Raw genomic sequence first — 27,842 nt, forward strand, 5'->3', positions numbered from 1 at the left:
TTTGTAATTTTGCATTGCTGTCCAGATGAACATAAAGGCTGCGTCTCTGGGGTGTCTTAGATATGTCTTCCATCTCTTTGTTTATATGGAAGTGACATACTTCTGCGTGAATTTTTCTTACTCTGTTTCAGTTATGTTTTTCTTCTTGTCTGTGTTGTGTTATCCATTTGATCACAAATCTTTCTGCTTGTGCTGTGCTGGTTCTTTTCCTTAGTTTGTTCTTATCTTTGTGTAAACATTATCGTTGTGATCAGTTCATTATCTTTTCCTAAGACCTCCCTTTCTGCAACTTGTTTGTACAGAGAGGTGCCTAACCACTTTTTCTTGCTCACGTATCTGCAGCATTCTGCGGTTTCTCCATTCAGTCATCGTTGCTGTCTCTTTTCCTGGTGGTGAATGCTTTAGAACAATTATATTTGTATTATTGTACCCTGTGTGGTCATAGCAGTGGATTGTTCCCCAACCAGTCCTCTGCTCTTGATAGCAGCAATTTATTCATGATATACCTACAATGGAATATATGTGTATCAGTGTAAGAGAAGTTTTATTTGCAAGGATAATTATTTTTACATATGAAGTGTGGATGAGTTTGTTTCTATGGAATCATGTACTAAGATCCTAGCTCAGAATCAATTCTTCATTCAGTGGGAGTTGTAGGTAGGCAGTTATAAACATAGTCAAGTGTGGTGTTCTCCAAGAGTGGATTAACGCTGTAGTTCAATAGCAGAAAGGTTGGTTGTTTACAATCTCCACGGAAATTTGCAGCAATTCCTCTGTTGCTATCACTTCTGGAATCTAAAGTCTGTGGTGCAAGATGCTTGGTGAAGAAAATTGCACTTGAATTTAGGCTAGACTGATGTCTTACAGCCACCTGCTGATACTTGATGGGTTTCTGCATGCTCTAAGTGGCTTTTTCTTAGTGCAGTGCTGGAAGTAAAGAAATAATACTAAAAACTTCAGCAGTGCAGCTATTAGTTGGTGTGTTTGTGTTGAATGTTGGCAATGCTGTTTTAATTGCGTTGCTTTAGTTTGGTTGAAATCACTTGCGAATCCAGAGAACCAAAAATTGTTTGGGCATCAGGAACATGCGTTTGTTGTTCCAGAAGTCTAAAAGAAAATCTCTGAGAAAAGTAGTTGAGCTCAACTAGAAGGGGTTAAATCATAAGGTTTAATATACAAGGTGAATTATGTATGTTGCAGTCTATTGAATTTTTGTACTTACAGCCTGTACTGTAAGGAATTTTATTTGTGAAAGGTAAGCAGCAGTGTGTCTGCTGATCACACTTGTTATTCCAAGTTGTATGTTATGACAGATATGGTTGAAAATTGTATTTGGCTGCTTTTATTTCCCACACTTTCTTAACCGTGCGTTAGTAACCCACTAGATGGAGGTGTTACTCTGATTGTGCAGCTGCCTGCTCCCAAGCTGGCTCTGAAGGCCATCGGGTTGTTAAATCGCACCTAGACACAAAGAACAACTGAAAATTTTTATTTTTTTTTTTACTTTTCCTTTCCCCCATTACCTACACTTCTAAAGAGCATTGTCATTGTTCAGCCTAAAAGAGACGCTTCTGACTTAAACTGATAACAAGACTGAGAAGGGAAGAATTGAAAGAATGTGGGATTGATTGGTTTGATTTTTATCTTAGGTTTAGGCCATCGTGCTAACAGTTTTTCACTGAAATACTATACAGTAGTTAAAATTTTTAAAAGGTGACTTTCCTTCAAGATTTAATATCCTGGTTGTTTCAGGGGAAACTGAGAGCTTGTAGATCTCCTTCCCATGCAAAGTACTGTTTCCTCTCTAATCTGTGTGCAAATACGTACACATATATAGATCTGAGTTATGTTGGAAAGAAAGGGCTGTAATTTGTCTTTTAATGACCTGGGTTTACTAATGGAAGAAAATCCACATGGGAACCTGGAGGCACAGTGATGCTGGGTCTTCAGTGCCCTCACTGCTGTGAGGGTGGAGGATCTGGGATTTTTACTGCTGCTTATAAAGAGAATTTGATAAATTTGTAAAAACAATGGTATTCATACTCATCCGGCTTTGGGCTGCTCTTTAACACAATGCATGCCTCCCCTTTCCCTTCCTATGTAGGCACATTTATCAAATATCCATCTGTACTGGAGTGTGAAAAAAGAACATCTATTTTCATTAATAATCAGCTTATGCCATTAAGAAGATAAAGTGTAATAATTTAAAGACTGGTTAAGAGTCCAAAGTTTTTAAAAATCTGCTCTTCAGGGCTCTTTCCTTCAGAATGTGGAAGTGACAGTTTACTGCTGCGTGGGGTTGCTGAGTCTAGAAATTCTAAGCATTGCCAAGCATGCTGGCTCCAAAGGAGAACCTGCATTTACAGTTACCTGGTAGGGAGAAGGCAGTTTTCCATTGTGTCCATTTCAAGTGCATGATACCAATGTGCATGGGTGGTGGTCTGTGCCTACATGGCATCTTTTCAGCCTGTTAGTGTTAGAAACCGAGGGTTGCTGGATCACACTGACTCTGTACATCTACCTGTTTGTTTTTCTGTTCTGTTATCACTGTACCTTTGGATCTGCTGGCTTGTTCTGTCAGGCTGAAGATGATCTCTAGAAGATAGTATTTCAAGTGAATAGGCAGTCACATGTGTCCTTTCTGAGAGGAGAATGGAGACATCAGAAAATGTGCTAGGGAGACTTCCATTATGAATATACCAGCAAGAAAATGCTCTGAGCAGAGCTTGTGGTTTATTAAAATCCACTTAGTTATGTCACAAGGTAATTTCATTGAAATCTAACTTTATTTATAGTTTTGCTTATGAAAAGACTTGTTTCTTAAAAAAAGGTACTGGAGGAAAAAAAGATTGATGTAATAACCCCTACATTGAACAGATTATTTTTATCTTAATGCCGACGCTGAACAGTGGAGGACAGTTTTCCACTAACTCTTGTTTGTGCTTAGACGTTACATTTAGAAACGTAGAACATACATGCTGTCTTGGTGGGGGGAAAAGGGGAAGCGTTTGTAATAGATCTAGTTAGGATTCTGTAGTACAGGTACCTATTTTGTTGACTTTGGTGGAAACAAGTTAAACTAAATGTTTTTAAAAGCTTTCAAAGCTCTAGGATGATAATATTTTTGGTTTGTGATATGTATGTTTTAAATGACAGGTTCTAAAGGACTGTGTGACACTGTTGTATTCCTAAATAAAGCACATACCCACTGCTGGCAGCTTTGCAATCTGTAGCATTTTGATACCGATATTTTTGGAGGTTGCTAGCTGCAGTCCGTAACGATACCTCAGCCGTTCAGCTACTGAAGCCATCCTTTCCACCCATAGGTTCAGATGATTCCCTGGAAGGTCTGAGATTTATCAGATTTTTCTAATGGCAGGCCTCATAAGTCAGACTGAAAGATCTCAAATAGCATATGAGTCAAAGCATCAACAGCTTTAAAATGTCACAAGTGGGACAGCTGGCCCTGCTAAGGGAAGGGTGCTAACTCTGGGGCAAGTGTTTTAAAATGAGCAGAAAGGGTCGGATTTAGTAAGTGATTTTTACCTTTTTATTTCTAAAGTGGCTATGAAATAAACTCTGATGGTTTTGCTGTTTTCAAATATGGAAGTATTAAATTTTTGTTAACTTATGAATTACTTTTACGGATCTTATGCAACTGAAAATCTGTGAGATGTGCGTATTTGCCTTAGGAAGGAGCAAAACATAAGCATAACATCTAATAAATATTGTTAATGATTAACTATTTATTTTCAGTCTGGCTGTTGAATGCATGCACTTAGATAATCAAAATGCAGTTCTGTTTTTAGCTTGTGTTTACCATATGAAGTAGCATGAGCAAAACAGCATTTTATAGGGTTATGCTATATTGCTAGTGAAATGTTGTGATGCCCTGCAATTTGAAGCTATACGAGCTGTTAAGAGGGCATGTAGTGCAAGCCCCTTCTTAGCCTGTGCATTGTGAAATCTGATACACAGACTTAGTCGTGGCAAGAGATAAAAACGGCAAACAGATCAAACAGTCCCCAACTAAGAAATGACCTTAACAGCATATTGGCAACCATCATTAAGGACTTGGAGACCCACATGGATTAGTTCTGGAGCCCTTTGTATCTCAGATTTCCGAGCTGTAGGTTGATCTGTAAACCATTCTGAAAATTTCACGCTTCTGACAGCAACGATGAAGTGGTGGCCTTATTTTTCTGAGAAAAGCATTGCTTGGTTAAGATGGAAAAAAGTATTACTCTTTTAGTCATTCAATGAAGTTGTAATAAAATAATGAATTTTATTATTGGGGAGGGGGAAGGGATGGGTGGTGACTTACTATTCAATTACTCCAGAAATATTTATAACACGGAATGCTTTACTGTTGCTGGATCACTGTGTATAGAGAAATTTTCTCTGGGAAGTGAAAATTAAGCCTCTAGAAATGCTGCATACCTTTAAATGTTTTTTTTTTGTTTGATCTTGCAAAATTGTATTTTTAAAAAACCTATTTACAAGTTGTTCTTATTAGTAACTCCAGTAAGAAAGACGTGACAAAATGGTGGAATTGGCAAAGGAAGAGTACTGCTGTGGATACATTTTAGAAATTACTTTCTCTGCTTGTATAGTTGCAGCTTTATTCAGAAGCCAGCGTGGCTCTCTTGCAACTGAATAACCCCAAGGGTTTCCAAGAACTGAGCAAGCAAGCAAAGAAGAACATGACTATAGATGGAAAGGAACTGATGCTTAATCCTGCTTATTTACTGTGGGACCTCAGCTCTGTCAGTCAGGTAGGTCAATTTTGTTACAGCATGTAAAGGTTGCAGTATTTAAAAACTGCAAGTAGAGGCTAACTAGTCAGTGACAAGGAAGATAGGATTTCTTCTACAAGCTTGTATGTGTTAAGAATCCAGTACTTATTATGTTGAAAGAAAACACCACAAGAACACTGTCAAATCCTGAAATCAAGGAGGAAGAAGGATCAGAGTGACATTTAATTGAAATTTTCATGTTTACCACTTAGTTCACCACTAAGCAAAACATTTTGCCCTCTGCACGTGTTCTGATAAAAGCTGTGTGCAGTCATCCTGAAAGACTAAACTGACTGAGAGATAAGCAGGTTTCTCGTGTGTGGAGCAGAGAGAGTGCTTTATTAACAAACATGATTATCTCCTTTCCAGTATGTTTCTTAGACCTCTTTTGCTTTGAAGCATCATATATGCTGAGCAAATGCTAATGGCTTCTTTCCCAAAATTTGAAGACCTGAAATACAGATGTCTGTAAGAAAAGGAGATTTACTTTGAATGCTTTTGATACAAGTAAGGATGTTTGGTTTAGCAAAAGGAAATAAAAGAACAAGATGTGTGCTTCAAGATAAGATCTTTTAAAATGTTGGGAGTTTTATTCTGCCTCGAATTTTAATTTTACCATAAGCATCAAGTGAGATGGATAAAGTAAATCAGCCCTCTCCAGGAAAGCTTGTAGTCTGTATCTGCATCCTGTGAACCTGGCTTTTGGGGAACTTCTCCTTAATACAAACCTTGAACTTGCACTTCATACTTGCCATGTCAGAATTACGCATTACTTCGTAAATGTACCTAGCCAGTGGATGTTGGTGTTGCTGAAATGTTTTCAGTTGTTACGGTTTTGAGAATGTGTGAGCTTGGTACTCTCCTTCCTAAAAATGGAGGAGACTTACTTAGAGTGTGTAGAATCTACAGTGAAAATGGTAATTGTTAAATGTTCAGTTTTTCTCTTGAGCGTCCTATTGCAGTTGGGCATACTTCTTTTAGAAACGTTCCTTTTAGGCAGCCTTAATTGTTGCTCTGAGAAGAGGCCATTAAATTCTAATAAATGTAAAGAGAAACTTATGTTAGTGTCACGTAATCTCATTTTGTTATTTACCTGAAGAGGCTCTAATTAAACAAAAACATATGGAAACATTTAGCTACCTGATAGTGAATATTAGGCTCAGTTTTGTTAATAACAGGGGATGATTGAAGAGCTCCTACATCATGATGCTCTCAGTATAATTTGTATTAGGCAACATACATGGTTTATGATGCAATGTACTTAGAATGCCCCAGCTTCTTAAAACTACATTTCTGAAAGGTGATGTTACAGATTTGAAATACAACTTGGCTTCTGATCAAGATCGGGAAATAATTGAGAATAATAATCCAGAAAAACAGAAGGGTGTGGTGTTTCTGAGACTCTCTTCAAGAGCCAGGTTCACACAAGGCACTGTCATCTTGCAATGTGGTCAGCAGACTTCCTAATGATACCACGTGGTCAGACATAAATGTCAGAAGATTGTATTGTCCACCTTTATAATTCAGAAGAATATGATCCTTCAGAAGAGTAATGGTACTTGATCAATATATTTTTTATTTTTGAATGTCTTAACTCCTCAAATGCTTATGCAACCATGTGCACAGTTGTTACCTAGCTGGATCAACTTGAATGTTCTATCTAAAATCTAAGAGAGGATTTTTTTTTTTACATAGTCAAAACAGGATGAAGATATTTCTGCCAGCCGTTTTGAAGATAACGAAGAGCTGAGATACTCGTTACGATCGATAGAGAGGCATGCCCCTTGGGTACGGCATATTTTCATCGTCACTAATGGGCAGATTCCTTCCTGGCTTAACCTGGATAATCCTCGGATAACCATAGTGACACATCAGGTAAAAAACAAGCAATAGCCAAACACACACACAAGCCACCAAAACCCCGAAAAAACCCAAAAATACCAGCATGAAATGTGCCACTAGTAAAGATTCTATGTTTGTTTCTAAACTGTGCCCTTTCAGCTAAAGGCTGCATTGATTTGGAAGGCAGAAGTGACCATCTCTTCCTTGTTTCATCCATGGCTTTATTAAATCCCAGTATGTCTTTGTATTTTGGCCAGGCAGACATAACTGAGTATGTACGAAGCTTTTATTTAGTCCTCACTTACAAATACTGAGGCTTCAGCTAATGTATACCCATGTCTTCATTTCCTTATAAAATCTATTTATAAAAACCTGGGGAGAAGAAAATGCAATTTGAATACAAAATAGTCACTCAGGACCAGTTAACAGCCCAGTAAGTTTGTGTTAAGACAGGATGGAATGCAATTACTGGAACTGAGAAGGTGATTGCAAAAAATGTATCTGGGTATTCTAAAAAGCTTATTAAAAAGGAGAAAGGGAATCCTTCTAGTTTCCTGAATAAGTGAAAGAAAAATACTCTAGAAGCCTCTTATGAAAAATTTGGGAATAATTTTGGTATCTGGACATGCCATAGGAGCCCTGAGCAACCTAGAATGGTAGCAAGATACTAATGCAACTTCTGTTGCCGTGTGCTTGTGAGATTACTTGAAAGAGATGAAGAACCCTGACTTTTTGAATGCTGGAAGAGGTTCAACTTGCTTGAAATTTTGTGCAGCTGGTAGTGCATGAGAAGTATAAATAGCATACACGGGGCCTGATTCAGTACCCAGTGAAGGACGAGTTTGTGCCTTTGCATTGAATGAGGTGCAGTTTCTAACTTAAGCAGCAGACTTGAAAATGGTTTTGTGTGCAAAAAAGAGATAGGGAATGTTTTGGTTTTGTCCTTTTCTAATTTTTTTTTCACTTTAATATTTTCTTTTGTTCCTGTTAAAACTTTTTTTTTGTAGTAGATAAGTATCAAATATATCTGATGTACCTGACCTTTTATGGTTAGGGTTTTTTTATTTATTTTTGACTTATGAAACTGTTTTGGGTTGTTGGGGCTTTCTTTTGTTTTAGGAAATATTTCGGAATGTGAGTCACTTGCCCACCTTCAGTTCACCAGCTATTGAAAGTCACATTCATCGCATCAGTGGCCTCTCTAAGAAGTTTATCTATCTCAATGATGATGTTATGTTTGGGAAGGATGTTTGGCCTGATGATTTTTACAGTCACTCTAAAGGTCAAAAGGTAAGCCATTGTGAAAGGGTTTTTTAGCAGAAGTAAATGTAAAATTTTTCTATGCTAATAAAAACAAAAAAAAGTACTTTGAAAGGGAGAGCAAATACAAGATTTGCTTTCGCTTCCCTTTTTATATCTAAAGGTTCTTTGGTTTTAATTAGAGAATTGTTAGCAAAGGCGCATGGTGAGAAGAGCTCTGTCCTTTTGTGTGTGTGTATATATACTGTGTTGATGCTTGGGTTGCAGAATTACTTCTATTGATACTCACTCACAGGTTTCTGGTGGTATAGTGGTTCCTCTATCAGGCTTCATGTTTCAGTTTATCAGTGTCTTTCTCTAAGTCTTCCTCAGCCTGTTGAAGCACTGGTAAGACTGATGTGATATTTGGCAGCTGTCAGTCTTCCCTCCCTTGTGATGCTCTTTTTTTTTTTTTTTTTGTGGGAAGTGTTCAAACAGAATCAGTTCTTTGTGGGAACACTTTGGCTACCAGCAATTTTCATCCATGAGCTTGATCTGCAGGAACGATACGGAGAAAAAAAAGATTTATATTTATTGTTTATATTAAAGCAGTAAGTACACAAGGCACTAGAGACCACTGAATGAAACACTTGATGCAGGTAGATGTGCACACTTGTGTACGCACAGGGAAGGGTTGTACAAAAGTAGCTGAAGATACCCTAAAATAACTCTCTCAGTACTTGAAGACATTGGGAAGCTACAAGTTGTTTTAAATATTTAAGTATGTAGACACATAATTGCAAAATCATGTTGTTAGTGTGCTTCTATGGTTCTTCAGTTATTCTCAGTTATGGTGATGCATAGATGCAGTGTTGTTTGTGCTAACCTGATCAGTTTTAGCAGGAAATACGCTGCTGAAATCTCGAAGCAGTAAGGCCTAATGGCAATTCTTAGATTTATTTATGTCATAGAGGATCACATGTTTCAGGGGCAATGTTCAACATGTACTGCTTATGTCATGACTGGTTAGTAATGAAGAGACATTTTGAGTCAGGAGAACAAGTGAGCTGCATAGCTGTTTCAGAGTTAAATTCCCCCTTCTCATCTGATAAAATATTAATTATCATTGGAATATTGTTTTCAGAAGTGGATTTGATAAGTCCTGCTGTCTATTTCTGGCTATTGCTGCTTTGCTGTGTGGCCTCAGGAATTCTTCAGTTCACTGGTAACATTAACTTCACAGGTGATGGGGTTTAAATGCTATTTCAAAAGCTTTATGAATGCTTAAGGCACTGTGCAAAGGGAGGCAATATTTTAAGTCTCTGTATTCCAAGAAAGAAGCTCATTTGACTTATATTTGCCAGTCCTTGTCTCAGACTGTAATGTTCTCCCAGGTTTACTTGACTTGGCCTGTGCCAAACTGTGCTGAGGGATGTCCAGGCTCCTGGATTAAAGATGGGTACTGTGATAAAGCCTGTAACAACTCAGCATGTGATTGGGATGGAGGCGATTGCATTGGTAAGACAGTGATATTAAACGGGAAGTGAATGGTTCGGTTTTTCTTACAAGAATAATTCTATAACTTTGTCATTCTCTTGTAACTGCAAAATTTGCCCTCTTTGATAATAAAAAGAAAGTTAGCTTACAGATGAAAACTGTAAGTTGTGAACTGGCAAACCAGAAATTTCTGTGGAAAATTACAGCAAATAGTAGTGCACAGGAAAAACTTACTTTGGGTAGTGAATTTGACTAGCTGAAAAGAAGATATTTCAAATTTAAATTGTTGTTATTAATTGTGTAATGTATTATACAATATTTATTATCTAAACTTTTTTATATTTAATATATTATTTTCACTCAGAACCCAAATAGCAGGACTATGAAGCTGTACCATTAGTTCCTAGATCAAATTTTTGGGACAGCAGAGTAGGAAGATTAAGTGGTGCTTCTGGATTGAGGAAGTGATACCACACTAGGATTCTGTCAAATCGAGACTGCAAGAGAAGTAGTAAAAAACTTTTCTAGCTGCCTTTTTGAAGATAAAACAGAATATTTTGGAGGTTTTGTTGCAATTTTGCTAGCTTCTAAACTTCTACAGTAAGATGTGCACATTATAGACTTTACACTAACTCACAGAGGTTTAGTTAGCATTTTCCTCATTAAATGGTAAATAAATGAGGTTTTCAACTCTTTAGTTTAACACTGTGACTTAAAATGTGCCTTTCCTTAGAAATAACAATTTCAGATGAGTAGTGTTTTTTGTTTTCCTTTTGTCTCCCTGCAGGTAACAGTGGGGGTAGTCGCTATGGTGCTGGTGGAGGTGCAGTTGGAGGTATTGGGAATGGCCCACCATGGCAATTCGGTGCAGGAATAAGTGGTGTTTCATACTGTAACCAAGGCTGTGCTAATTCCTGGCTTGCTGACAAATTCTGTGATCAGGCCTGCAATGTCCTCTCCTGTGGATTTGATGCTGGTGACTGTGGCCAGGGTATGTAACATACATCACAGATAAACTTTCTGTAGGGATTCTCTTGAGTTGTGTGATTTTTTTTTTTTTATTATTATTTTTTTTTGAGGTGTTCATCGTTACTCTCAGCCCCAAGGTGTCCTGTACAGTTGTGGAAAATTGCTGCTAGCAACTGAAGAAAAAAAGTCACATGCTTCTAGTATTCATGAATCCAATCCTGAATCAATATTATATGCTGGTTTATTTAATAGAACAGTTATTGACCAAGCATGGGTGTTGTGCTTGATACTTTACAGAGCAGCAAGCATCAAACTTCTTGTCCCAAGAGACTTAAATTTTAAAGGGGGAAATTATATTTCAGCTATGCAAACAGTTTTTAGCTGAATAGGAGACCTGATTTAATGATACCCACAGTGGTTAAGAAATTTAAAGAACCTCTCTGGTGCTGGCAGCAGGAGTTCAAGCCTGGCTCTGGGCTCTTGCCAAAGGCTACTTTCAATTACCCATCAAGTTGTCTGAAGTTTATTTTGATACGAAAGACTAGCAGGACTGAATGAAGTGACTGAGAATATTGTGTGGCATAGGCAGGGGAACAGAAATGGAAGAATTTGGCCTGTTTGGAAGAGCAGAAGCTCCCCTGCATCTCTGCTCAGACAAACACGTTACTGGCAGTTCTGTGGCTGGCAGTGAGGTTTTGTTCATGTGAGCTGACAGATAATCTATCCTTTGCTGTGGGAGGGAGAATTTTGATTCAGCATATCTGATTTTGGAAGTATCAAGTCAAGATGCAATACAGTAGTGAAATCTAGCTGCTGCAACTTAGTCTACTAAAATGTGGAAAATGCGTACTCTGGGCATGTTTCTTATGACTGATACAGAATTTTAAGTGATGTGTGATAATAAGCCACTTGAGGTGAGACTGAAAGAGTGATAAATTATACTAGCTTTTAAAATTACCATTGGAATGTCTGGCAGCTTTATACATCTGAGTATGTTCTAGTCATTCATTATTAAAGGTAGGTGAGCAAGAAACTAGAAGTTGTTCTTTGACAACTTGAAAGTGTTCTTTCACAAAGCTGTCTTGCTGCTAATATAGTGAATCTGTCTGGGTGTATTACAGTTGAAAACAACTGAAAGATAAATATCACACCGTGAATTGACAGACATTTGTTTGGTTTCTTTTTTTTTTCTCCCAGATCACTTTGAAGAGATGTATAAAGTGACACTTCAGCTTAATCAGACCTACTACGTTATTCCCAAAGGTGAATGTCTGCCTTACTTGAGCTTCAGTGAAATAGCCAAGAAAGGAATTGAGGGTTCGTATAGTGATAATCCAATTGTCCGGCATGCTTCGATCGCGAACAAGTGGAAGACTATTCACCTCCTGATGCACAGTGGCATGAATGCAACTGTGATCTATTTTAACCTTACGTTTCTAAATAAAAATGATGAAGAGTTTAAAATGCAGGTAGCTGTTGAAGCTGATACTAGAGAGGAACCAAAACTGAACACAACTTCCATGCAAAAAGCCAACTCTGATTTTAAAACTGCAACTTCAGTACCAGAAGCTGAAATGATATTTGAGGATATTCCTGAAGAAAATCGCTTTCCAAGAGTCAGGAGACGTCGCAACGGCACAAAAGAGACTCTGTATGAAGAGGTGATAATACCATCAGTAAACGTGTCTCTCCTTCCCGAAGATATTCAGCTAGCACTGCAGAACCTGGATTTAAAACTACTAAATGGTGATATCACTCTGAAAGGATTTAACCTGTCCAAGGCTGCTCTCCTGAGACCTTTCCAGTTCTTAACTACAATAAAGAGTGTTACAGGCCTGGAAAAGAAGGATGTGCATAGTAATTCAGATGATTGGAAGAACCATACCAGCTGGCAGAAACCTTATAAAGATGTAAAAGATGGCAAAATAATAAAACCCAATGAAGATGCTCCTTCAAGGCTTACAGGGACAAAGGGGACCGTTGTGACTGTTTATAAAACCAAGCCTAAATCCACACTTCCCTCGCAGAGCATGGGAAATAAAAATGAAACTCGAGAAAAAGTATTGAATACATTCCTATTAAGGGAAACCCAGAAATCAAAACATACTGCAAATTTAGATATTGGAGAAGATGCACAGGGAATGGAAGGAGTAAAAGGGCATGTGCAGTTGGATACAAAATTGAGGGAGGGGCTAATGGGAAGAAAATTACAGTCTTATGATGGAAGGTACCAAGGCTTTTTGCCATGGGAGAAAAAGAAGTATTTCAAGGACCTTCTTGATGTGAGTATTTTAATATCGTTGCCTATTGGAATAGCTGCATCTTCCTGTGTTTAGTGGAACACTGTTGATATGATCTATATATTTGGAATGTGTGTTGCCTTTGTGGCAGATAGAGACATCTTTTTGAAAGCTGCTTTTAACTTTTCACATAAAATCTAATTTGTTAATGATCTGGGCCTGTCTACACTGGGTGGTAAAAGCAGAATAGACATTTCTGTTCCCTTTCTACTGCTTTTTTTTGTTGTTGGTTTGTTTATCTTTTTAGTCAGGGTCACTTTTTATTCATTATATGTTGGCACAGTGCTGTTGTTCAGACATACAGTGGTACAACAGAAAAATTCTTTTTTTTTTAATTACATTTAGTCTATTAAAAAGAAGTTTTAAAAAGTGTACAATGGTTAGTACTTGGGTTGTAAAAGTTAAATTGACTGTCTGCCAACAAAACTGAATATCCAGACCATGTCAAGAAAACACGTAGGAGGCTTCCTCTGCTTCCAGCCAAAGCATTCTGGCAGAGTTTTGAAAACCTCTAGAAGAGAAGGTAAAGACTGTGCTTCAGTTGGTAGCAACTGCTTTTCACTACTCCGAACAGCAAAGAGGTGGTGTTTTTTTAAAAGGCTACTCCTTTCTGCTCATCTGACATAGGACTTTGCATGAAGAATCTTTATATTCATAGCATTTCAGTTAGTCAAATACACATGAATAATCAGAAAAAAGGGGCAGAAGTGCAAATAAATATACTAAACAGAGACTTTAGTGTGTGTGTGGTGTCAGAGCATGAATGCTAAGGAGGTTTTTTATAGACTACTTTTCCTCAAAGCCTGAAAATCTTAAGGAAAAGGTTACATTTGTCTTTTCTTTTAAAAGAGAGAACTAATATGAAAAATATTCAGAACTTCTTTTCCCATTTTCAAATATTGGAGAAAGTTGGCATCTGATGGAAATGTAATTTTTTCTTATGTGCTCAGTGCTTTCGGTCTTTTTTGGTAATGTCACCCAATTTTATGCCTGTTCTGCTGTTTAGGAAGAAGAGTTGTTACGCAAACAAATGTCGTACTTTACTGATGGTAAACACTTTGGAAGGCAGCTGAAAGATACATTTGCTGATTCCCTTCGATACGTAAATAAACTTTTAAACGGCAAATTTGGATTTACATCTCGGAAAGTCCCTGCTCATATGCCTCACATGATTGATCGCACTGTTATGCAAGAGCTGCAGGATATGTGAGTGTGTCTTTGGAAGAATGTAAAACTGTAGTTAGTTCTGCCTTTCTGTTGATGCCGTGCTTACAGCTATTTTCAGTGCGTTGATGTGTTCTGAAAAGGGTGACAGGGAATTTATAACAACATGAAAACTGTGCTAAAATAAGGAGACTTCTGAGAACCTTTTTAAAATTCTAGATGAGAATTTGTTTTGAGGTAAAGAATATTTCACTTTAAGAAACTGGAGCACTAAATTAGTTTCCATTCTTACAAAGGTTCCCAGAGGAGTTTGACAAGACGTCATTTCACAAAGTGCGGCACTCAGAAGACATGCAGTTTGCTTTCTCGTATTTCTACTACCTTATGAGCGCTGTCCAGCCACTGAACGTTTCTCAGATCTTTGATGAGGTTGACACGGACCAGTCGGGCATTTTGTCTGACAGAGAGATTCGCACGTTGGCAACAAGAATCCACGAACTCCCTTTGAGTTTGCAGGTACTCTTTCATTGCCAATAACATTTAGCATAGCTTTAGTTTTGTTGTCCAAAACCATTTAAAATACGTTCAATCTTTACTCTTGCTTACGGCATCTGTAATATTTGGCAATACTTAAATTTTACCTGGAGATTATAATGTTGTGTTCTACTTGATCATTGACGTGTGGAGCCAACAATTCTAGCGACAGAGAAACAGAACGCTGGTGTTCAAGTTCAAGAAAGCAGTTAGTGTAAGTTTGTCAGTAAAGATGTCAACAGGTAAAAGCCACTGCAAGAGTGGGATCCTGCTGTGCTTACTTTGGTTCTTGCACACAGTAAAAGACAGTCCTTGCTCTAAGGAATTTGTAGCCTGAAGAGGTAAGATAAGGGCTAGCAGAGAAGTCATACTAACTAGTAAGTGCTGTGACCACATAAGAAGGTTCACATTTCTGTGTTTCTGGGGGCCTGATAAACAAGAGAGACATGTACTAAGAGTCCTACACAGACAATTTAGTTTTCTGGTAACTGTCTATTTCTGCTTTACAGAGAGGAATACGCATAAGCCAATAAAAACTTGTTCTTGCAATAGCGAAATCGTTGGCATTGCTGGAACACAGCCATGCTTTAGCATGTTCCTGACTTCTACGTTCATCAAAAACCTTCTTCCTGTCCTTTCACTGTTGTCTTTGCTTGATTTGGGATTTAATAGGCCACTGCTGGTTTAGGAATTCTGTCCTGACATCATCATTAGAGGTGTGTTTTCACCTCCTTGATGAGGTGATACATACGGGGATTTCCATACTCAGCAGCAGTTGAACAGCATCTGTTGAATATTCAACCTTCTTTTTCTAACAGTAGCATGGAAACTTATTACATAAATAAAATGAATGTCTGTGCACCCTGGTCTTTTAGAATTGTGTTAGTGACAAAACAACATTATCTTTTTTTTTCCACCCCCCCTTCTCTTTCTATTAGGATTTGACAGGTCTAGAACAAATGCTGATAAATTGCTCTAAATCTCTTCCTGCAAACATCACTCAGATCCACATAATTCCACCAACTCAAGAAGCATATTATGATCCCAATCTGGTAAGAAACATTGGTCTTAACAGATGCTTGGTTTCTTTCTTGAGCATATATTTACTGTGCTTGAAAAGCTGGTTTGATATCTGTAAGGAAAGTATTTACAAAATTAAGAAGTAAGTGTTATAAAATGAAAATTTTACAAGCTACTTCCTCACTTAGAAAGTACTTTATTTCCTTCAAAAACAGAAAAGCTGAGCTTTTGAATGTTATATATGGGATTTAAAAAGCCATTCTTGTTAAGAAAATACACTGAACCAAAAAGACAATAAACCCAATACCTCTCTGACGAGAACTCCCATTTACTTCATCTTAAATTAGAACCCATGTATTTAAAACCAAAATGAAATAAAAAAATCCAAACCCCACCAAACCATCAGATGGACCTATTTAGTACAATTCTTCCTAACTTGAAGGCTTTTAGAGTAACTAACTTCCAAAAATGGGCTGACAGAAACTTTATGAAGTTAAGAAAGGAGAAGTGGGAAGTCCAGCACTTCAGGTACCAGTGTCATGCTGGGGGCTACCCACCTGGAATGCAGCTTGGCAGAAAAGGACCTGGGAGTCCTATTGGACACCAAGTTGAACATGAACCAGCAATGTGCCCTTGCATCAAGAGGGCCAGTGGTGTCCTGGGCTGCATTAGGGGGAGTGTTGCCAGCAGTTTGAGGAGGTGATCCCTCTATTCAGCACCAGTGAGACAACAGCTGGAGTGCTGGGTCCAGTTCCAGGCTCCTCAGTACAAGGGACACATGAACATACTGATGAAGGGTCATGAACAGTTGTGAAGTTGATGAAGGAACTGGAGCACCTCTCTTATGAGGAAAGGCTGAGAGATTTGGGAATGCTTAGTCTGAAGAAGAGTAGTCTCAAGGAGGATCTCATTAATGAGTGTAAGTATCTGAAGAAGGACACAAAGATGATGGAACCAGGCTCTTCTCAGTGGTGCCCAGTAACAGGCCTGGAGGCACAAACTGAAAATAATAGGTTCCCACTGAACATCAAGACGGGTCACCAAGCAGTAGTGCAGGTCGCCCACTTGTGGGCAGTCTCCATCCTTGGAGATATTCAAAAGCCATCTGGGCGTAGTCCTGGGCAACTGCCACTAGGTGGCCCTGCATGAGCAGAGCTTTTGGGCCATATGAGCTCCTCAGGTCCCTCCCGCCCCAACCATTCTCTGATTGTGTGAAAACCGAGGGTTTGGGATTAGATGTTCTTAATTTTTTTAAGTCCTTAATTTCTATTTTAGTGGTTAAATTATCATATCTGCTAGGAGTCTTTAGATCTGATACTAATGTGTAGATTTCTTTTACAATGACAATTCCTGCATCAACCTGCAATCATCATGCATATTGAAGAAAAAAAAAAAGCGTGCATGTTGTTTGCTAAATGTTTCATAGCTTCAAACCAGTACTGTATCAAAGCTGTAATTTTGATGAGTACTGATCATGACCTGTTTGGTAGAAGAACAGCATCATTGACCCCTCAGCACATACATATCATAGTAGAGATCTCCACAGTCTGTGTGTGTAGATACATGTATGTGTAGATACATGTATGTGGATGACTATTTTTCTTTTTTTTCCTTTTTTCTTCTTCTCCTCTGTGGACACCTATCCTGCCTTGTATTCTTAGCAAGCTATGTTACCAGGTTTTTAATTGTTTTCCCCTAAGTCTGAATTCAGCAAAGTTATATATACCAAATCAGCCTGTTTTGAAGAAATTGAAGTGTGAACCTGAGAATCCTGAACAGCCTGAGGCCGTTACATCCAGTGCAGCCTTACTTGATTGTGACTCTCAATTCAGTTTCCAAAATTCTTTGAAGCAAAACCTTTGAAGATTAGTAATAAAGGATGGCTGCCATGAATGTGTTTTAAGATGGGGTTAAAAATAAGTCTCAGTGGTTGAGAATTATGTCAAATTACTTTAATCTTTTTGGAGAGCTAGTAAAATAACTACTAATAAGCAGTAATGCTTAATGTACTAATGTGATCAATCAGTCCAAATAATGACAAAATAGTATTAGTGTTTAGCACAGAGACCTAATTTATTTTTACTTCTGTTGTCTGCAACAGCTAGATTTCCTGGAATGAGTCTGCTGCCATAGAAGTATCCCTTGAGAATAGGAATTTTATTTCGCAGAATTGTTTCAACATATCTTATGATAGAAATAAGGCCTAATATATATCAGCTGTTCCGCAGAGTTTGCTTGGCCAGTGTTCCTGGTGGCCTCTACCAGCGGAATGTCAGACAGCTGTCAAAAAAGCTAAAAGTTCTGAATATTTTATTGAGGATTAAATGTAGAAGTTGTTGTGTTTTTGGAAAAAAAAAAAAGCAAAAAATTGCAGTTTTCGTATAATTTTTGTGTGGGGAATCATCATGTGATGCACCAGAATAATTTTTTTTTTTTGGTTTCTCCTCTCAACAGTTGATCAAGAAATTAGTGGTTTCCATTCCAGGAGAGCAAAGTGTATGCAGGCATTTCTAGCTGTAATATAAAATTTCTACAGAGCACATTGGTATAACAAACTCCTGTAAATTTTCAGTAACCTGTAATCTAAGCAGTGGTGGGGTTTTTTTTTCCAGCCTCCAGTAACAAAAAACCTGGTGACTAATTGCAAACCTGTGACTGACAGAATTCGTAAGGCATACAAGGACAAAAACAAATACAGGTATGTTGTTACAGTCCTGTGAAAAGCTGTGCTAGGTCCTGTAAAGCAGTAAGAAGAGATACAAATACATATAGGACCAACAATTGTATGTGTGTATTAAGAAGTCTTAGCTCAATTTATTTTAACAGCGGAACTGAAGAAATACACTGGTATCTATTTATGTGTATTTCATTGTGCAGAATGATGTGGGGTTTTTTGTGGTGTCTTACTAAACTAAGTATTTCCATGCAATTTGTATCATCTTGGGCCAGATCCTAATTTGTGTTGTACAAGTATAAGCCAGGCTATTTTAAGATAGTTGTATTAACTGACTATATGTAGTGAGCGAGGGCAGTTAAAGCAGCATAAAAAGGGGAAAAGAGCTGTTGTGTACCTTTGAGCTGTAAATCTGCTTTCGACCTTTCTTCTCTGAAGCTTAAAAAAGGAAAGCAAAGCCCATGTAATTTTCCTGCAAGGAGGAGGAGAGACAGGATGGGTGGGTGACAAGAAGAGGCTTTCCATCCCATTTTGGAAGAGGGCAGGACAAACCATGATCATGACTGTGGGTTTGCTTGGGTAACTGTTAACTTGCATAGATCTTCCTGAAATCCGCTTCTCTTAGATCTTTCTTCTCTAAAACCTGGAAGCCAGTGGTGTGCTCGTCAGGCTGTTTGCTGGCATGGAGCTTACAGCCTTGTCTCCTGTCCGTTGCCTCGCCAGTGGTGCTGGGCATGGGAGCGTGCAGGAGTCTGGAAAGCATGGAGGTTTGCTCCTGGAATGACTGCAAAGTTAAATAATGCTGTAGAAGGTTTAGGGCAGGTTTTGGACATTTATACATCGATTTCTAGCAGCTCAAGTTGTGCTGTAAGCCTTGTAAAGAATTCCCTTCACAGGAAAGTTTATGCTAAAGCTTGAAAGCTAACACAACAAATGAGATTGAAAAATGTTGGGCTGGAAACAAGGATTTGCTGTGCTTAACGATATAAATATATTACTGTAAGCAGTTTAAGATAGAAGCTGGTGTTTTGTTCTGTTGAACTTTAATGTTGAGTAACTGTATTATCAATTTTGTGAGCTGCTTAAATGGAGTGTGTTCTCAGGTGAGACTTCGAGGAGCTGACAGGGTCTTATATCAAGATAGGAAACTTGATTAAAAGTGCCTCTACTCAGACTGTTGAAAGATCATTTTGACCCCCTTTTAAACTCAAGATAGCCTTTAGAAATTATATACTTCTCCATTTCATAGGCTTGTTGTGTCTGCAAGTTATTAATTGGGTGGGTGAGGATGGTTTTGTTTGTATTTAAGGCAGCAGTGTTATATATTCCTCCATAATGATATTTAAAATTTTTTGGTGATTGGTGATTAGATAAGAAGAATGTATTTTCTCATGACAGAAGTGTTATTCTAAATCAGTTGTAAATGGTGTTTTTAACAAAAAATTGTAATTAATTGTTACTCATGTCTAAACATGTAGTTTGCATAATTTGTGTTAGAATTCAATTATTTTGTTTATGAGTGGCTACTAATGTATGTGAAAGTGGATCTGTATAAGAATATTAGTAAATATACTGATAGATACCAAACTATAAATTCTAACAGAGGTTGGACACATAAAAAGAAGCTATTCTATAAAATGTTAAATTAATATTTATTAAACCTGACTTTAGGTTGTTGTATTAATATATGTATTTTTAACAAAAAGGTTTGAAATCATGGGAGAAGAGGAAATAGCCTTCAAAATGATTCGCACAAATGTTTCTCATGTGGTTGGTCAGCTGGATGACATACGAAAAAATCCCAGGTATCCTGTTTCACAATTGCCATGAAGTTTTGAGGTGGCTTTAATTTTCTGCTTCAACTGTTTGTGCTTTGAAATACCATTTATTGCAATGTATTTCTATGCAGTATATTACAGATCAAGACCAGTTTTACCCAGAAGTACTTTTTTTTCTATTTAACTGAAGCTAAATGGCTGTTCTTTGTGTTATAATAGAGATTATATCATTAATTGCTGTTATATTTTTTTATATATCTAAAACCTTTTAAAATTAGCAGGTAAGATTCAGCTATTATTGAAGCTTTATTTTTTGCCATTATAGAGGGCATACAGTTTATATTGCAAGTAGTTTTATTTTTAAAAGGAGGGCATTTTGACCTACTTTATGTAGCAATTTTAAAATAAATCTTAGAAATGCATTATTTTGCTACAAAACCAGGTTTGCATATCAACTGTGCTTTCCACACTTTGTTACAACATGACAAGACGGTTTGGTTTGTTGTTCAGTTATTTTTTTGCTGGTTGTTGGGGTTTTTTTGGGTTTTTTAATACTTGGTGAGAAACCATCCAAAGCCAGAAGGGAGTTTTTTCTATTTCTCCACTGTGCAATAGGGAATGGTTTGGATACCCAAATCTTAAGTAGGCTCTGTAGTGTTGAATTAGGCTTCTGAAATGATTGAGAGAGAAACAGGGAAAATAAATGCCCTCAAACAGATTTCAGAGGAACAGACTTGCAGAGTGAAGGATGCTGTTCTTGAGACTCAGGTCTGAATCTGCTTCACAGAAGCATTTAATTGTAGACCTGAGCCCATTGCATAAGACTGGTGCTCAGCGAGACATGCTGAGATGTTTTAATAGCTAGCTGTTTTAGAAGTGATGCCTCCACCCATCTCCTCTCCTTCCTTTGTCTCAGTTGCCAGTTCTTGTCTTGCATCTTGCTTCTGTGTTCAGAAAACTAGAGAATTTTCTGCTAGTTTAGTAAGTTTGGCCTCAAGGAGAGTTCTACAAGTGTCAAAAAAGAGCAAGGAGGAAAGTAGGACCAGGTACCTCGGACCAGAGAAAGTGAAACCTTCTCTTGCAGGTCACCACAAGCTATTGAGTAATCTCAGCTACCAGTGAAGGCACCATTATTTGCATTTATAAATAAAAAACATGTTTTCAATTGCCTTTTATATTGTACTGCTTGCCTAGGTCGTTCATTCAGAAAGGGGAATGCTAGTCTTCAGGGATTTTGCAACTTCGGTATTTTGTAACTAATTGCACCTCCTTGCAACAGTGCCCTCTGGCCACGTAACTCCTACTACTTCCCACAGTGACCCAGTTCAGAAGAAAAGTGGGTGGTGCTATTATTCTTCCTGCCCTACATTCCTTCTCCATTTCTGAGTATCTGTTGGCTAGAACTATTTCTTGAAATACAGGTGTGATTTCAAGCCACCTGTTAAGTCCAAGGAGGTGTCTCACCTTCAGTGTTCAAGTTCATGCTTGCAATCACTGTCTTCGTATTTTGAAGGGTGTTTGTTGATGTCAGACTTATCCTGATGCTATGTTGGTTGTGGTATGAGTGTTCTTAATGGATTGAGGCCTTCTAGCAATTTAAAATGGAATTGCCCATTCTGTGGAGTGATTGCATGCTTAGATGAGGATGCCTTTGAGTAAGGGTGTCTGTCTAGTCCATCGTATCAGGAACCTCAAGAGGCCTTTTTTTCAGGGGGTTGTTTTGAGTTTGTTTTTTTCTTAAAATTTTCTTAAAAGGAACAACAGTGTATTGTAGTCCCAGATTGCTGTCTGGTTTGTGAAGTGAGATTGAGTCAATTGCTTGGGCTGTATTTCTGCAAAATATAGGCAGTACTGTGGCTGTATCTTGTTAACAAAGGAGAGCCAGCATGGCTATGTAGGTTCGCCATTTCTTTCTTTTTGCCATACTTTCCCTGCATATAAAAGTACATAATAATTATAGACAGTCTCTAAAAATAAGTACTCACTGTCTGTCTTGGGATGAACTAAAGGTATTGTTCACCTAGTGCTCTGCCGAAAATGTTTGTTTTGCATCCTTAAGGAAAAGTCCAAGTCTTAATCATCTAGGAATTAATTCTGGGGTGCACAAAGGAATTTCATATCTGTTTTCCTTTGGATTAATGTCTTACCCTTTGAAATGGCTTAATATCCTCATCACTCCCACTTCCTGTGGTTTGGTTTGCTGCATGTAGCAACCTCTCCGTCTGTAAGCTGTATCTCTTTCAGATGGAGCTAAACAGGGGTGTACACTTCAAGAGAGCAGCTACTGCATTCCCAGGGCTAATGAGCTGCCAGTCCAAGGGACAAGGTCAGAGATAGTTTGCAACTCCCAGAATGCTCTTGGTGTAGACATGATTGCCATAACCAGCTGCTTTGCCTAGTATTACTTGATAGTGTAGACATAGCCTGCTCATCTCTGAAGAGGAGAGGCATATTTTGGTCTTCTCAGACGTAGCAATTTGACTGTTTATTCTCTGTAGGTAAGTGTCTAGAGCAAGGTTACCAAGTACACCAGGTTCAGCACAGACTGAGGTAAAATGGTAAAGCCCTTTGTAGGCTGATTCACTGCTCTAGAGTTAGGCTTATTCCCAGCCTCATGTAGAAGTCTGAACTTTGCTCTTTGAAAGAGCACACCATACTATAGAGAATACAGCTGACCAGAAGTACTTATTTACAAAGGTTAGCAATTGCAAGGCATATGTCACCAGATATGATTTCTCCCTCTGGGGAGAATGTAAGGGTCTTGTATCTCACAATATAAATAAAGCACATAACCTTGCCCATAAGTGGGAAAGGGATTTTTTTGCTGTCTAGCATCAGGTCAGAGTAGCCTAAGGGTACATAGCAGTCTAGCACACTCACTACTGGTTTATTTTCAATAAGTTGCAGTAACTTAGATTGTTGTGTGTTTCTTATATGAGAAACAAAACTCTGTAAGAGGCATTATTAGGAGCATGCTTGTTTGGTCATAGTGATTTCTGTATAAATTCAGGTTGTTAATTTTTGTATTTCAATTGATTATGCAAGTTCAGCTTTGGGTCTGTGATTAAAGTCACGTTCTGTCCAGTGTGTACAGTATTCCCAGGAAGTGGGGACTAAGCTTTGCCTTGTTACACAGTCTTCTATGGGTTTTGTGTTGACCTTCTCTGAAGGGTGCAGCATACACAGTAAAATATCAATAATTTAGTATGTTTACCTCCTACAGTGGAGCTCATTTTGTTACTTAAGAAACTTTAAAACTGTAAAATCCCTCACCCAAATCATAATGCTGGCTTTCTGACCCACTCTCTGGGTCCAGTGGTGGCCTCTGGGATGAAGAATAAGAGTGTCCATTAGGTGGCAGCGTTACGTAAATACACGGGAGAGAAATGTGGCTTGTTTCATCCTCAGAGGCTTTGATTCAGCCTTAGTACTCTCAGAACTAAAATAAAATTTTCAGTGATGCAGCACTAAAGAAACTGGTTGGCAGTACCAAATATATCAACTTGGTTTTAAAAGCATTAAAGTATCAATTTTTTTTAAAAAGGATTCTGTTTGAGTTCTTGGTTTGCCAAGAACCTTTGCAATATTATTAAAGGAAACATTCTAACAAAGACTTCTTGTTTCTAGAAAGTTTGTTTGCCTAAATGACAACATCGATCACAATCATAAGGATGCTCAGACAGTGAAAGCAGTGCTTAGGGATTTTTATGAATCAATGTTTCCTGTACCTTCCCAATTTGAACTGCCAAGAGAGTATCGGAATCGTTTCCTTCACATGCATGAGCTCCAGGAATGGTATGTTACACAAATTCTTTTTGAGTTATTCTGGTGCAATAGCATATGATAATAAAACATGTTGCTTCAAGTCTTTTTTTTTTGTGGTTTTTTTTTTGTTGTTGCTTCTCTTCTTTCTTCTAGTATTGCCATTAAGGAGTTAATAGTACAAATAACATGAAAATATTTGAATGGAGTAAAATTGAGGTTTTCAGGACTTGTGTTTTTCTGTTGCTTATTTTATTGATTGGCCCTAACTTCAAAGGAAAAGGCTTTTTTAAAAACTAAAAAACTAAAAATAAGGACTTCTGCCTTTCTTTACAAATGTAAAACCCCACCCCATTGTTTGTTAAGGCCTGTTGCATGGGGCAATATAAACTATTACATTTCTCACTAAGTCATTGTTATTTAACAATCTGTCAAATAGCAACAGTCAGATGGGTAATCATCAGAAAAAGACATGTCTCATTTTTACATAATGTATGAATTTTTTATATGTGTTTACCTCTTGCATTTTATAAATAATGACTTCAGAACTTGGGGTAGCTGATAATACAAGCAAAAGGTGGGCGGGCACAGTGATAAAAGTGAGACAACCAGTACAGTAATTTTGATGCTGATAAGTAAATTATGAGAAATAGCTGGTAGTAAGGAAAGTATTAGAGGAACTGTAGGATGAATGAAAAGGGTTGCAGGTTCTAAGAATAAGCATGGACTGGAGTGCTAAAAAGCCCTGCTTTGTAGCAGTGGCAGAGCCGGGGAGGGGCAAACTTATTTCAGTAGTTAGCTGCAGAAATTTGGATGAAGGAGTAGACATACTGTTATCTTCCTTTTATGAGGACATCCGTCAAGACCTTTTTAGCTTAAAAAGAACACTTTATTTTGCCTTGTTTGTATCTAGAACAGATTTCTACCAGGGTGGCTTAAAGCATGCTGAAATGCTAGTGGAAATCCATATTTATCATATGTTTTACAGAATCATAGGACAGCCCAGGTTGAAAGGGACCTTGAAAGATTATGTGGCTCAACATATGGTGAGAAAGGGAAGCTAGATGAGATTATTTAGCATCCTGTCCAACTGTGTCTTAAAAACCTCCAGTGGTGGGAATTTCACCATGTCCCTGGGGAGGTGGCTCCAGTGAATGATTGCTCTCACTGGAAAAAAATTTCTTCTATCAGGATGTTGTGTCTCTTAGTCCATCTTGCACCTGTTGCCCATTGTCTGGTCCATGTAGCTCTTTGTGAAGAGAGAGACTTTGTCCTTTTTGTAACTGCTCTTTAAATTTTGGAAAATACTTTATATGCCTATTTCATAGAAACTCTAAACTTTATGTATTTGCATTTGTAATACATGAGGCTGTTTTTCTGTTTCCTTTGTGCAGGAGGGCATATAGAGACAAGCTCAAATTCTGGACCCATTGTGTTCTAGTAACACTTATTGTATTTACAGTCATCTCATTTTTTGCTGAACAGGTAAAATTAAAATCTTACTAAATCTATAATGCTTAACAGGTTGCTATATCTTCAGGATAACATAAGATGGATTTTTTAAAAAATAGGTTTTGAAGAGTACTAGGATTTTTCTTTGTAAAGGAAGTTAACATGACTAATGATTAGGTTGCTTCAATTTTTCAGTCAACAAGGTGACATTCCTTCAAAAGAGTCGTATGGGAGGAGGGAGTGTGGTATTCAATTTTCAGGTGACTTGTGACTATCAAGTCCATCATCAGTGTGCTGTATTTAGATGCTCAAAATCAGTAATTGTTTCTTAAATTCTTGGTATTGTAACCCATGCATTGGTAAAGGTACAAAGTAAGTTTAAAGGAAGAAAAATGTAAGTAATAGCATTACTGTAGTCCTGAAGAATTCCTAAGTAATGGCAAAGACTCCTACTGAATTCTCAACACTGTGGTTCTGACTCAGAGGAAAAAAAAGAGCAAACCCTCCATTGCTGCAAGCATAAAATAGCTTTCTTGAACATGAATAATCCTGCTAACCTTAGAGGGAGTCAATGGAACAAATAATTTGGGTAATTCTTTGCAGGTTGGGGCCTTAAGTAACTCTTTCCGTGGTCTGATGAAGAGGGTGTAATTCTTGAAAGGTTGGCTTTTGATTATTTTTTTCCCACCTGTAACTTTTGCATGACTCTTTCCCTTGACTTTCAACCTTTTGTGTATTTTAGAAAACTTTTCTCTCCATTAGTATCTTGGTTTTGGAAGGGGGTGCTCAACTTGGTAGTATAGTTAGATGTGTAAATACTGTTCTAAGACACCAGTTTTGTGTTTATCTTTAAGAAACTGAATGTAGCCTTCTGTTATATTAGTTTAAATTTACAAATTAACTTTAAAATAATCAGAATATAGGCAGGCATACTGTATTTTTCACTTTCTGTTTTTATTCTGGTTGTTGAGAGGACCAGTGGAAATGTGCACGCCTAATAGGTGAATTTGAGTAAATAATTTTCTTCCTGTGCAGTGAAAAAAAATGCACAAAAACCAGACAGTATTGACTTAACTTCCATGGATGGTACAGATTTTACCATTTCTAGGATAAAAGCCTGACCACCTGTGCACCTCTAGCCCAGCAGAAAACTAAATATTGTGTTTTTTTTCTCCCCTCAGCTAATTGCACTTAAACGAAAGATTTTTCCAAGGAGAAGGATCCAAAAAGAAGTTGGTCATGAACGAATCAAAGTGTAGAAGAGCTTTATTTTGGACATCAGTCTACCTCAAGATGTGATAAGCATTTAAAATCTGTCTCTCATAAGTGTCTCTTATGGTTTGACAATTTAACTGCGTTGATATGAAGAAAAAAATCATGCATCTACAGTTAGAATCTCCACAGTACTCTTCATGATATACAAGCTGCTGGAGCGGTGACAATGCAAAAGACCAACAATAATTGCACGGAATCTGTACATAGGGAGTTTTCAACAGATCTTACTTTACAACTGTTAGTTCATGGCCATGTTATCCTTTTTTATAAAAAGGGTTACCTAAAGAAATGTAGCTGCATTTATTGCAGTGGATGTTGCCAACTAGATAAAATGTTGGAAGGCAGAGTTGTTTGGCATCAACTGAACAGGTTGATCTTGCATTCCAAAACATTTTGTGAATTTCTGTCGTTGCTGCTGGGGTTTTTTAGCCCTACAGGGAAATTGAGATATGTAACTTTTCATTTAGATTTAGTATACATTTACATTCTTTAATGCACAGTGACAGTTCATCCCCCTGTTTGTAATGTATAATTGGGATTTGGAAGAAATGCATCCTAATGAAAAAAAAAACCCAAACACACAAAATACATTAAAAGAACAACTAATAGTTATTTGAAAGATAATTTATATCTGGTGTATTTATATTCCAAAGAATATGATGGTATTATTTCTTGATTATATGGAGAGGGTTGTAATCAAATGAAAATGATCAAGGGATAGAATTTTACAAACATTGTAAATATAAAAGCAAAAGTGCCTCTCTATATGAATGGGTAACAAACTCTTTTAATGGATGGGAGCAGTGTTTCACTTAAAAAAAAAAAAAAGAAATTATTTGTACTGGCATTTGAAGCTTTGGTGGTTTTAAATTTCACAGGATTTGGCCCTGTGTATTGCTGAGTTTGTGTGATTTTATGTGGGAAAGGATACTGAATCTTTTGAAGCAGAAAACTTTGGTGGTGTATCTTCAGTTGATTTTACTGGCAGTATTCAAAAAAGCATTAATTTTTGTAATCAGATGATGTACAAAAATATATGCGTGTATGTATTGTAAGACACTTGATTTGCTTTGTAATGAACTAGAATGTGGTAAAAAGTTTTGTCTGTTGCTTCCATTTTAAAGTAAACCAAAACTCACCCATTTCGCTAAATCCTTCATTAATGTGTATGTATCATTATGTTAAAAGTTTTATTTTTCTGTTAAACTTCCAACAATGATAATTTAATATTAATTTAAAGAATGAGTGGACTTTCAAAGTAAAATCAAATTTTTGAACACTGAAAAAATGCAAGCAGTTTCAAGGTTGTATTTCATGCTAGCAATATATATACATGTAGAATATAAATAAGTAGTTTAAAGCTGTGGAACTTCAGCCTAGCAGAAAATGAGACATCTCAAGAAATACAAGACAGCTTTGATAGCTTCTTACACTTCAAACTGTTACTAGATGGATTTTGCTAGGAACTGTGTGGGGTGTTTTTTTTCCTAAACAGCTGGAAAAACTCAACTGAAGTTTTAAGGCTGTTTTCCTGTTGCAG

At 37.4% G+C, this 27,842-nt stretch overlaps 1 protein-coding gene across 1 annotated transcript in view; it reads left to right on the top strand.

The window, feature by feature from the left end:
* The window catches only part of GNPTAB (N-acetylglucosamine-1-phosphate transferase subunits alpha and beta), a gene marked incomplete at its 5' end in the record, with an annotated part of 47,705 nt that extends 20,121 nt beyond the window's left edge, over positions 1-27,584 (top strand). Inside the window, 14 exons of the mRNA XM_084263005.1 lie at positions 4,614-4,775; positions 6,492-6,671; positions 7,758-7,928; positions 9,272-9,395; positions 10,162-10,365; positions 11,541-12,625; positions 13,650-13,849; positions 14,104-14,323; positions 15,280-15,393; positions 17,974-18,059; positions 19,742-19,840; positions 23,441-23,608; positions 24,970-25,060; positions 26,209-27,584. Coding sequence (XP_084119131.1) covers positions 4,614-4,775; positions 6,492-6,671; positions 7,758-7,928; positions 9,272-9,395; positions 10,162-10,365; positions 11,541-12,625; positions 13,650-13,849; positions 14,104-14,323; positions 15,280-15,393; positions 17,974-18,059; positions 19,742-19,840; positions 23,441-23,608; positions 24,970-25,060; positions 26,209-26,286 — 2,982 coding nt within the window. The 3' untranslated portion in view covers positions 26,287-27,584. The remainder of the gene's footprint in view (positions 1-4,613; positions 4,776-6,491; positions 6,672-7,757; positions 7,929-9,271; positions 9,396-10,161; positions 10,366-11,540; positions 12,626-13,649; positions 13,850-14,103; positions 14,324-15,279; positions 15,394-17,973; positions 18,060-19,741; positions 19,841-23,440; positions 23,609-24,969; positions 25,061-26,208) is intronic.
* Positions 27,585-27,842: the final 258 nt, after the last annotated feature.

This window comes from Gallinula chloropus, assembly GCF_964237585.1.
Source record: "Gallinula chloropus genome assembly, chromosome: 1".
In the NCBI taxonomy this organism is placed as follows: Eukaryota; Metazoa; Chordata; class Aves; order Gruiformes; family Rallidae; genus Gallinula; species Gallinula chloropus.